The 12,474-nt window shown below is 40.8% G+C and overlaps 1 protein-coding gene across 9 annotated transcripts in view; it reads right to left on the reverse strand.

Annotated features, from left to right (window-relative positions):
- Positions 1-12,474, reverse strand: part of STK39 (serine/threonine kinase 39) — a 452,628-nt gene that overhangs the window by 176,096 nt on the left and 264,058 nt on the right. For all 9 annotated transcript variants that reach the window (XM_056533261.1, XM_056533262.1, XM_056533265.1 and 6 more), the window contains exon 14: positions 7,007-7,074. In XM_056533261.1, coding sequence (XP_056389236.1) covers positions 7,007-7,074 — 68 coding nt within the window. The remainder of the gene's footprint in view (positions 1-7,006; positions 7,075-12,474) is intronic.

Raw genomic sequence — 12,474 nt, forward strand, 5'->3', positions numbered from 1 at the left:
GCACACACTTCCTGAGTTTGGTCTCCTGCCAGGCCGGGAGGAGACTGAACTAACTGTTTGACTTGCTCAGGGAACAGAACAGAGCCCCCTAGTGGCCATTTTTTCAATCACATTAAAATATATAAAGGTTGAGAATATTAACAGCAAGTAAATAGCAAAGTGTCTTATCATTACATGAGGAACAATATATTAAAAGTTTAGTTTGGTGACAGGTACTCTTTAAGGAAAGCTGTTGACCTCACAAAATAATGGGCAAAACAGTACTTTACGATTTTGTAATCCAAAATTTTGAAATTTAAAAAATCTACAAAACCCAGTATACTGTGAGCTGTAGATTTTCAACAACTTAAAAAACACAGTTGGAGACCCCATGTGAAGGCTATCCTATATGTATTAATAATGTAACATATTACATGAAAAAAAGAAGGGATAAGTGTAAGGCTGGGTTCACATCTCGTTTTTAAGTCCGGTAGGAAAACTGCATACGGGGCAAACATGAGCCGACCGGAGTCAGCGTTTCACTCCGGTCGGCTTATTGAAATACATTACATATGGTCTGCATGCGGTCCCGTATTGCCTAAAACGTGATGTGAACCCAGCCTAAGCCATCCCCAAAAATGACAAAAGGTCATAGAAACATCCACTCTTGTTAGAGCACACTGACAGAAAAAAATAGATCAAATGACATGTCTCCTTTTGTAATTTTGTGTGTGTTATAAACAAACTTGTCTTTAAAAAGACAGTTCTATATCCATCAAAGACAGATTCAGAGGGTTAGACTGACACTACTATAAATGAACAAAAGATGATATTAAACAAGTCTGAGACTATAATGGTTGTAAACAGATTTGTCCTCAGAAAAAAACACATACATTATCTATTAGGAAGAAACTGTTGAGATCAAAATCCCAAATATGCTGGAGTCCTAGAAGTTCCCTAGCTCCAAAGCTTGATAATGCAAGGCAGTTCCCATACATGACAAAACATAATATATGTGTACATGTATAACAATGCTACTAAAGGTAAGGAGACAAAAGCACCTCTACTGATAATGCGACATGCAGTCCTACCTGTAAATAGTAAAAGACATCTGACTTTTTAGCACACTTTCTTGTTTTATCACCACTCACAGATGAGCCCTAGACTTAATACATTGGCAAATGAGAGACAGAGATAGCAATAGTCCTTGGGCCTTGATTTTTATCAAAGCAGGTTTGGTAGTGGGGTATTTCATTCTGGGCCACTTCAGGTTTTCAAATGAGTCCACATCAGCACAAGTGCTGGTGATAACTCATCATTTGGCTATTAGACTAAGGCTGCATTCACACCACGTTTTGTACATATGGGTGCCGATCCGGCAGGGGGAGGGGCAAACCGGGCGCTCCCGTACCCCGGCCGGATCAGCCCGTGACTCCATTTACTTTAATGACCCGAACGGAGTCAAACGAATATATCCATCAGGAACTTCAACTGTCACACAGCTGTGCGTCACTGGTAGCCGACCAAGGAGCGATCAGAGCGGTCCCTGCTCCAGCTAATACATATTTCTTTCTGAGACAAAAATCTTGCGGTCCACATGGGGTCACTTATAGGGGTTCGGTATTGTTCTGCTAGCTCCAATTCTTTGCAGGCATGGAGTGTGGTCTATAATTCATATAATGATGCCCTGAAAGCCAAAGGGTGCTCCTCTCCTTCTTAGTCCTACCAGGCGGTCATGCAACCAAATATGGCCTAAGTGGGTGTACTGCTCAGCCTGGGACAAACAGCGTGATAACATATGGGGTGCATTTCCTCCATTTCTGAAGCGATGTACCAAAATGATGTCCCACAAATAAAGCATTTGTGAAAAAAAGACAATTTCTATTTTTTTTTCACTGACTTTGAAATAATTCCAGCCACACAATGAGGGCTCAACATACTCACTTTTGCCCTAGGTGAATACTTTAGGGTGTGCAGTTTCAAAAATGGGGTCCCTTCTGGGGTGCGATATTGTTCTGACAGCTAGAATACTTTGCAAGATGAAGTGCGACCTTTAATTTGTATAATGATATCCTGAAAGCCAAATGGGGCTCTTCTCCTTTTTGATCCCACCATACGGCCATGCAACCAAATATGGCCTAAGTGGGGGTACTGCCTAACATGGGAAATGCAGCATAGTAAAATTTGGGGTGCATTTCATTCATTTCAGAAGATATTTTTAAAAAATGTATCCCGCAAATGATGCATATGGGAAAAAAAGCTAATTTGAATTTTTTTTATCTTTTCACTTATGTTAATACACTTAACACAAAATGGCTTCAAGGAATGCACTACTAATCCAAGTGAATACTTTAGGGGGTGAAGTATTTAAAACGGGATCACTTGTGGGGGTGCGGTATGGTTTTGCCAGCTTCAATCCTTTGCAGACATGGAGTGGGACCTATAAATTTTATAATGATGTCCAGAAATCCAAATGGGGTTCCTTTCATTCTGGGTCCCAGCATGTAGCAAAGCAACCAAATACGGCCTAAGCCGGGGTATTGCTGAACATGGAATGAACAGCTTAATAAAATATGGGGTGCATTTCCTCCTTTTCAGACACCGTGTACAAAAAATAAGTACCAAAAATGATGCATTTGTGAAGAAAAAAAAAAGCAAATTTCAATTTTTTCCACTGATTTTGTAACCATTCCAGCCACACAAAAAGGACTTAAAATACTCATTTTTGGTCTAGGTGAATACTTTAGGGGGTGTAGTTTTCAAAATGGGGTCACTTGTAGGGGTTCTGCATGTTTCTGACAGCTAAATGCCTTTGCAGGCATGAAGTGCAGCCTATAATCCTTTTGGCCTAAAATGATGCCCTGAAAGCCAAATGGAGCTCCTCTACTTCTGGGTCCTGGCATGTGGCCAAGGAACCAAATATGGCCTAAGTAGGGGGTCTTTCCGAATACAGGAAGAGCAGCTCAATAAAATATGGGGTGCATTTCCTCCTTTTCAGACACAATGTACACAAAATATGTCCCACAAATAATGCAAGTTTTTTTCTGCTGACTTTGTAACCATTCCTGCCACACAAACAGGACTCAAAAGTACTCCCTTTTGGTCAAGATGAATGCTTTCGGGGTGTAATTTCCAAAATGGGGTCACCTGTGGGGGTTCTGTATGGTTCTGGCAGCTAAAACCCTTTGCAGGTATGAAGTGCGGCCTATAAACCTTTTGGCCTAAAATTATGCCGATAGCCACGCAGCCAAGGGAACCAAATATGGCCTTAACGGGGGTATTTCCGAACACGGGCTGAACAGCTCAATAAAATATGGGGTGCATTTCTTTCAATATCAGAAGCGATGTACAAAAATTATGCATTTGTGAAAAAAAAGTAAATTTCAAATTTTGTTAAAATACTCACTATACTCACTATATCCCCTAGTGAATACCTTGGGGGTCTAGTTTAAATGGGGTCATTTTGGGGAGGATGGGGGAGGGGTTCTAGGTTCTACCACCTCCAAGCTTCTGCAAACCTTGCATAGCACATAAAAAGAAGATGTACTTTTCAAATTTCCAAAATTTTGAAAATTTCAAGTAAAATTGTTAGGCTTCTAATTCTTTTAAAAAGTTAATTAAAAAAATGCTTTCAAAATTGAGTAGGCATTTAAAAGTCGAAGTTTCATGAACTATTTGCACAGTTAGTATAAATATATGCAACCTATAAGTGTTAAAGGGGTACTCCAGTGGAAAACTTTTTTTTTAAATCAACTGGTGCCAGAAAGTTAAACAGATTTGTAAATTAGTTCTATTAAAAAATCTTAATCCTTCCAGTACTTATTAGCTGCTGAATACTACAGAGGAAATTATTTTCATTTTGGAACAAAGAGCTCTCTGCTGACATCATGACCACAGTGCTCTCTGTTGACATCTCTGTCAATTTTAGGAACTGACCAGAGCAGCATATGTTTGCTATGGGGATTTTCTCCTACTCTGGACAGTTTTTAAAATGGACAGAGATGTCAGCAGAGAGCACTGTGGTCATGATGTCAGCAGAGAGCTCTTTGTTCCAAAATGAAAATAATTTCCTCTGTAGTATTCAGCAGCTAATAAGTACTGAAAGAATTAAGATTTTTAACTCAAAATAATTTACAAATATGTTTAAATTTCCCCCAGAGTACCCCATTTTTTATTTTTTTTATTTCATGATTTTTTGCATTGTAAAAAAAACTACACGTGATATCGGCCTACTTTTACTATGTACATGAAGTATGACTTGTAACAAAAAAAAACAATATCAGAATTATTGTGATTGGCAAAACGTTACATCCCTGATTTGAAAAAAACAGGCTTGGTCTTTAACCCCTTAACGACGCAGGACAAAAATGTACGTCCTGGTGAGGTGGTACTTAATGCACCAGGACGTACATTTATGTCCTATACATAACCGCGAGCATCGGAGCGATGCTCGGGTCATGCGCGGCAAGTCCCGGCTGCCAGGGATCCGATAGCAGCCAGGGACCCGCAGGTAATGGCCGACATCCGCAATCACGTGGATGTCCGCCATTTATCCCTCAGATGGCGTGAATACAGATCACAGCATCTGCGGCAGTGATGTCACAAAAGTGGATGATCGGATCGCCTGTCGCAGCGATCCAATCATCCAGAAAGGCAGACAAAGGTTGAAAATTTTCAGTTTTTCCCCATTTTACCCCCAAAAAGTGTAAAAATGTTTTTTTAAGAAACATATTTGGTATAGCCGCATGCGTAAATATCCGAACTATTAAAATATAATGTTAATGATCCCGTATGGCGAACGGCGTGAACATTAAAAAAAAAGTCTAAACGTTATAACATTTAATTCCAAATAAAATTGATAAAATATGTATTAAAAGTTTTATATAAGCAAATGTGGTATTAAAAAATTACAGATTATGGCGCAAAAAATGAGCTCTCATACTGCCGCTTATAAGGAAAAATGAAAAAGTTATAGGTCAACAAAATAGCCACCAAAATTAATTTGGTTAAAAAGTTTGGTAAAAAAGTTTTTTTAAGCAGTATAATAATAGAAAAGTATGTAATCATGGTTATCATTTTAATCGTATTAACCCACAGAAAATAGAAAACAGGTCTATTTTACCGTAAAGTGTACAGCATGAAAATGAAACCTTCCAAAATTAGCAAAAGTGCGGTTTTATGATCAATTACCCCACACAAATAGTATTTTTTTGGTTTCGCCATACATTTTATGGTAAAGTGAATGTGATGTCATTACAATGGACAAAGGTCACGCAAAAAACAAGCCCCCACAGTAGTATGTGGATGAAAATATAAAAGAGTTAGGATTTTTAGAAGATAAGGAGGAAAAAATGAAAACGTAAAAATAAAATTGTTAACCTGTTAAGGACCCAGGGCGTACCTGTACATCCTGAGTCGGCTCCCGAACTATAATGCGGGGCCACAGTGTGGCCCTGCGTCATAGCTTGTCGGGCCTGGCCTCTAACAACAGCCGGGGCATTGATCGCGGTGCTGCACGCTATTAACCCTTTAGACGTGGCGTTCAAAGTTGAACCCCGCGTCTAAAATGAAAGTGAAACCATGCCGGTTAGCTCAGGGAGCTGTTCGGGATTGCCGCGGCAAAATCGCAGCATCCCAAACAGCTAACATGACAGCTGGAGGATCCCTACCTGCCTCCTCGCTGTCTGATTGCCGAATGACTGCTCAATGCCTGAGATCCAGGCATGAGCAGTCAAGCGTTAGAATCATCTATAACTGGTTTCTTATGAGAAACCACTGATCAATGTAAAAGATCAGTGTGTGCAGTGTTATAGGTCCCTATGCAAAAAAAAGTGGAAAAAAGTGAATAAAGATCATTTAACCCCTCCCCTAATAAAAGTTTGAATCACCCCCCTTTTCCCATAAAAAACAAACAAAAACAATGTAAATAAAAATAAACATATGTCGTATCGCCGCGTGTGGAAATGTCCGAATTATAAAAATATATTGTTAATTAAACCAAACGGTCAATGGCGTATGCGCAAAAAAATTCCAAAGTCCAAAATAGTGCATTTTTGGTCACTTTTTAGATCATGAAAAAATGAATAAAAAGCGATCAATAAGTCCTATCAATGCAAAAATGGTACCGCTAAAAACTTCAGATCACTGCGCCAAAAAATAGCCCTCATACCGCCCCATATGAAGAAAAATAAAAAAGTTATAGGGGTCAGAAGATGACAATTTTAAACGTATACATTTTCCTGCATGTAGTTTTGCTTTTTTCCAGAAGTACGACAAAATCAAACCTATATAAAAATATCATTTTAACCATATGGACCTACAGAATAAAGATAAGGTGTAATTTTTACCGAAAAATGTACTGTGTAGAAATGGAGGCCCCCAAAAGTTACAAAATGGTGTTTTTTTTTTTTCTATTTTGTCTCACAATGATTTTTTTTTCCATTTCGCTGTAGATTTTTGGGTAAAATGACTAATGTCATTACAAAGTAGAATTGGTGGCGCAAAAAATAAGCCATCATATGGATTTTTAGGTGAAAAATTGATAGAGTTATGATTTTTTAAAGGTAAGGAGGAAAAAACGGAAATGCAAAAACGGAAAAACCCCGCGTCCTTAGTGGGTTAAGGCCCAAATGGGCTGAGTCCTTAAGGGGTTAAGAGGCATACAGGCATAATTGTTTTGGTCCTTAAGGGGTTAAACGTTACTAATTTGTCCCTTTCTCTGACTGCTCAGTTGCTGCTCTTTGACTGGTTCTGCAAAGCTAATCTTTTACACAATCTACAGTATCTTTTAAAGCCAACAATATGTTAATGCCAGCATAGCCCCAGCACAGTAAAACCCTATCTTTCCTTCAATTTCCCTCTTACATATATTGTCATCATAAATATACTATGCAAAATTGACAGATGCTCGTACACAGAAATAGATCTTATCGGACGAGAGAAAAAGGAAAAATGATGGGTGTCCTGGAACATTCTATGTGAACAATCTTCAGAATCTTTACCATCTGGAGGAAACAGAAGATCTTACCTTAATCTTAGAACAAGGTTAATAGCAGATGAAGGTCTATTGTCTGGATGGCTTTCATTGGATTGTGCCTAAAATACACAAAACATAGGTCATTTCAGAAATACTCGGATGTAAGGAAACATGAAAAAACTATTTCTTAAAAACAGTTCAGTTTGAGGAGTTTATTTAGCACTGATGAGGGCAGTAATATATATATGTGAATATATATATATATATACAGTGGGGATCAAAAGTCTGGACACCCCAGGTAAAAATTTGTATAAGGCTAGGTTCAGACTACGGAATTTCCGGGCAGATAATTTCCGCCCGGAGACTCCGAGTGCGACCGGCGCTGACTGAATCAGTCGGCGCTAGGACCGTGCGGACACTGCAGTCTCCCATAGACTGCAATGTATTCCGTGCGGATTTCCGCCTGAAGAACGAGCAACCCCTTTCTTCAGGCGGAAATTTCCATGCAGATTTTCCGTTCACAAATTCTGCTTCACAAATTCCGAAGTGTGAATTTGTGAACGGAAACCCATTCACTACACTATACATTTTAGCAAGCAGAATTTCCGCCTGCAATTTCAGAGAGGAATTGCAGGCGGAAATTCAGTAGTCTGAACCTAGCCTTAATGTGCATAAAGAAGCCAAGGAAAGATGGAAAAATCTCCAAAAGGCATCAAATTACAGATTAGACATTCTTATAATATGTCAACAAATGTTAGATTTCATTTCCATCATTTACACTTTCAAAATAACAGAAAACAAAAATGGCATCTGCAAAAGTTTGGGCACCCTACAGAATTTATAGCATGCACTGCCAACTTTGAAAAGCTGAGACCTGCAAGTGTCATGGATTGTTCTCAATCATCATCTGGGAAGACCAGGTGATGTCAATCTCAAAGGTTTTAAATGCCCAGACTCATCTGACCTTGCCCCAACAATTAGCACCATGGGTTCTTCTAAGCAGTTGTCTAGAAATCTGAAACTGAAAATAGTTGACGCTCACAAAGCTGGAGAAGGCTAAAAGAAGATAGCAAAACATTTTCAGATGATAATATCCTCTGTTCGGAATGTAATTAAGAAATGGCAGTCATCAGGAACAGTGGAAGTTAAATCAAGATCTGGAAGACCAAGAAAAATATCAGACAGAACAGCTCGCAGGAATGTGAGAAAAACAATTCAAAACCCATGTGTGACTGCACAATCCCTCCAGAAAGATCTGGCAGACACTGGAGTTGTGAAAGGAAAAGTTCAGCACTGCAAGTCCAACGCAAGGAAGCTATTTATTGCATAAGACCACACGGACACCAAACGTGGATCACGCGTTTTGGCGAGCTCTCTCGCCTTAGTCGTACAAAGAAAGATTAAGATCCTTCTGGTCTATATAGGGGACAGTGGCCCCACCCCCCACCAGGTGATTTATTTTTTTTATGGTGGGGGTTTTGATTAATATGTTTATAACCTTACATGTTTTTCATTGAACTGTGTACTTACTATTATGTACATTTCACAGCAAATATCGCGCATCTGCAATAATTTTTTTTTTTGTATATTCATCACATTTATTGTTGTATATAGTATATTGGTGCGATTTTTTTCAATGTGTATTGTACATTTAGTCTGTGTCTGTGTGGGAGGGGAGTGGCCCCACCCACACCACTCAGGTGTTTTCACCTGGTGGGGCCACTGTCCCCTATATAGACCAGAAGGATCTTAATCTTTCTTTGTACGACTAAGGCGAGAGAGCTCGCCGAAACGCGTCACTTGTGATCCACGTTTGGTGTCCGTGTGTTCTTATGCAATAAATAGCTTCCTTGCGTTGGACTTGCAGTGCTGGACTTTTCCTTTCATTTAAGTTTGCATCTGTGCGTGTGGTCCACACGTTTCTGTGCACTGAGACGGGAGCGGTGAGCTGGACACTAGTGGAGTGTGTGTTCTATTGATTGGACTGTCCGAGTCTCCCACTCCAACATCAGGGACATAAGTTCAGGAGCTAAAATGGCGACAAGTGCCTGCCTGAAACCCGTTGATGATGATCGTCAAGCACGTCTAGAAAGGATGTCTTCTATGTTTAACACACAAGATACGGACACCACCAATACGTTGGATCTTAAGATTCTCATGCAACAGTTGGAGAAAGCTCTCACTAATGAGGTCCGTATATGGTGGGATATCTCCACACTCAAGAAATATCTGGAGAACAACATGATACCAAGAGGACTGCGCATACGGAAATTCCCCACCACCATTTTTGGGGACCAGTTCAAAATAGACTGGGAACTATTGCTCACAGACTCCTCGCTGAAATTCATGAAGTTAATCATCTCCTACGAGGAGCAAGCCCTTATAGGAGCAGGGGATAACATTACCCAATTGCAAACGACCCTTCAACTATATGAGGGTCACCCAACATTTCGTGACATGGATGAAAAGATCAAGGATAACATTGCTAAAATGGAGACCATAATTACAGAGGTCAAACAATCCAAATTTATGCGTGATCTACAAGACTATAGAGAGAAAAATGTTTACCAATGGCCACAGAGTGACAACAGAGCCACACCGAAATCGATTCTGAAAAAAGGACGGGGAAGGAGGATTCACCCTAAAAATAAAAATTGTGAGAATTCTGCCGGCAGGGATTCTAAAGTCAGCTTTACCTGTACGGATGGTGACTCCACAGATGCGAGAGATCAGTCGGATGCCTTAGGATCCGGGGCTCCGACCGCTTCCTCCTCCCCTCTACTTACGTCATCAAGGGGCCCAGGCAACCGCCCGTCGTCATCAAAAAACGATGAGCGGGGAGGAAACACCGCGCACCCAAGACGGAGTCCACACTCCTACAGGAAGAGGTGAGCACCATACGAGTTTTCAACTTATCTGCTAAGACTCTATCTCCCCACGAACTTTTGGTGTTGTCTAAGGGACTTACTTTTGCCCCATCGTGCAGATTTAACTTATTCAAAACCCTGTTGGATATTAACAAGTTCATGAGAGACATTACCATCAAAAAACACTTTTTTAATATGTCTAACGTGGCCAATATACCTAATGTATCTGCCGATTTTGTAGAGTCTATTAATGATGACCGTATATTAACAACAGCTCCTAATGTTTCTACTCTATTACATACTACTGATATGGGTGGGCCGTCCGGTTGTGCTAGCCTTACATTTAAGGATCTTTGTTTATTGTCTGAATTACAAGATTCGTACAGCGGCGTTGATATTTTGCCAGCACCTGAATTCCATATATCCAACCCGGATTTTTATCCGGTCATGTCAAGAACACCCGTTCTTGACCACTTTCAAGAAGTGGTTGAACGGGAGTTATTGTCTCTCTCCAAAAATAGGCGAGCGAAGCAGGGTAACTTGTCTGTTCTTGAAAAACAAGCTCTAGATCATTTGAGTGAATGGGAGGACATAGTGGTCCGACAATCAGACAAGGGAGGAGCGGTTGTGATTCTCGACAGCGGCTTGTATCAACAGCTCAATCTTGATATGCTGTTGGATACTAGCACTTACAGGCCGCTGCCGAGTAATCCCACCGCCTCCTTCAAATCCCGCCTCCACAGTCTTGTGGATTTTGGGGTACAGAGTGGACACATCAGCAAGAAACAAGCTGAATATATTAAAATTAAACATCCTGTCATTGCGGTGTTCCACTCTCTCCCCAAAATCCACAAGAATGTGTTCCCTCCCCCTATGTGCCCCATCGTTGCAGGCATTTCCTTCTTGAATGAGAGACTTTGCTCCTGGATTGATAATTTATTACAACCATTAATTCATCACATCCCTGGGTACATTAAAGACTCGAGCCATGTTCTCCAGATGTGCGAACAAAGGAAATGGCAATCAAATTATGTCTGGATTACGGCCGATGTGACATCATTATATTCGGTCATACCGCACTATCTGGCGAAGATGGCTCTAGTCTGGTTCTTGAATACATATTCCCAGTATCCGAGCGACTTGTGTGATTATATCATCCAGGTAGTGGACTTTCTGTTGACCCACAATTTTTTTCAATTTGATCAGCAATTTTATCTTCAGATCACGGGTGCTTCGATGGGGGCGAAGTTCTCCCCCTCTCCCGCCAACATATACATGTGTTGGTGGGAGAGGGAGACATTATTCGCCCCCATCAATCCATTCTTCACCTTCATCCAGTGGTATGGTCGTTGCATCGAGGACCTCATATTCATATGGGATTCCGATGTGGCGGCCATACAACCTTTTTCTGACTATTTAAACAACAATCCTTTCAATTTGAAATTTACGGTTACCATGTGCAGAGTCCTTCCTGGATTTGCATCTCACTGGTGATGCACAAGAGGGCAAAATTTTCACGTCCACATACAGGAAGGACAACTCCGTTAATTCCATCTTGCGAGCTGACTCGTGTCATCCCCCCACGTCACCAGGAAACTCCCAGTGGGGAAGATGATCCGCGCCAGATGCAATTGTTCTAGAGAGGAGGATTTCACCCTTGAATCGGAAGCTATAGGGGTACGTCTGAAACAAAGAGGATACACAGAGGGCTCCATCAGTCGTGCTGTTCGGATCGCCTGTGATCGCGATCGATCAGCGCTACTGAGGGGGAGACACTCCTATCTTAGCCTGAATGATGAGCATCAGAATCGGAATCCTGTGACCTTTGTCACACAATTTAGTGACGATTTTACTGCCATTCGTAGAATTGTCAATAAGTACAGTCCCATGATTTTGGGGGACCCAGCATATTCTGGGATTTTTTCGAATGGCTTTAGAGTGGTCTCTAGGAAAGCCAGAACTTTTGCAAGTAGGGTTTCCCCAAGTATGTTTCAACACACTGGTGTCACTACACCCAGTTGGTTGCAACACAAAGGGTCGTACAAGTGTGGCCATAACAAATGCATATGTTGCTGTGTCATGCTTAACAGTAAAGAATTTAAGTCCACAAGCAACAGAGAAATATTTCAAATGGAAAGATACATCAATTGTAACACTACCTTTGTAGTGTATTGTATCACGTGCCGGGAGTGCAACATCCAGTATGTGGAGTGTACGACGGGTGCCCTCAAAGTGAGAGTTCGGAGGCATCTGTCGGACATCCCACACTTTAACTCCCGTCACATATCTATGGTTAGTAGACATTGTGCAGAATATCATGCAGGCTCTTTCCAGAGCCTATATGTCCAAGGCATTGAGAAGGTCTCAGTCCCGATACGGGGAGGGGATCATAGGAGGAAGCTTTTGGACCGAGAGGTCTATTGGATCCTTAAATTGGGCACTAGATTCCCGACAGGTATGAACAAGAGGCAAGACACCATGTTATATTACTAATCCCAGATACGGTGTGGTGAGATTGTGCGTTATTGCCTCCTGTTCACACTTGTCTCCTTCTAACAATATGAGTTAGTATTATACGGACCTCTTTTAGTTATAGGGTCTTCACTGGACTCAATAGTGCAAGATAAACAGTCATATATTTGTATGCACTAT

This window comes from Hyla sarda, chromosome 8 (assembly GCF_029499605.1).
Source record: "Hyla sarda isolate aHylSar1 chromosome 8, aHylSar1.hap1, whole genome shotgun sequence".
Classification (NCBI taxonomy): domain Eukaryota; kingdom Metazoa; phylum Chordata; class Amphibia; order Anura; family Hylidae; genus Hyla; species Hyla sarda.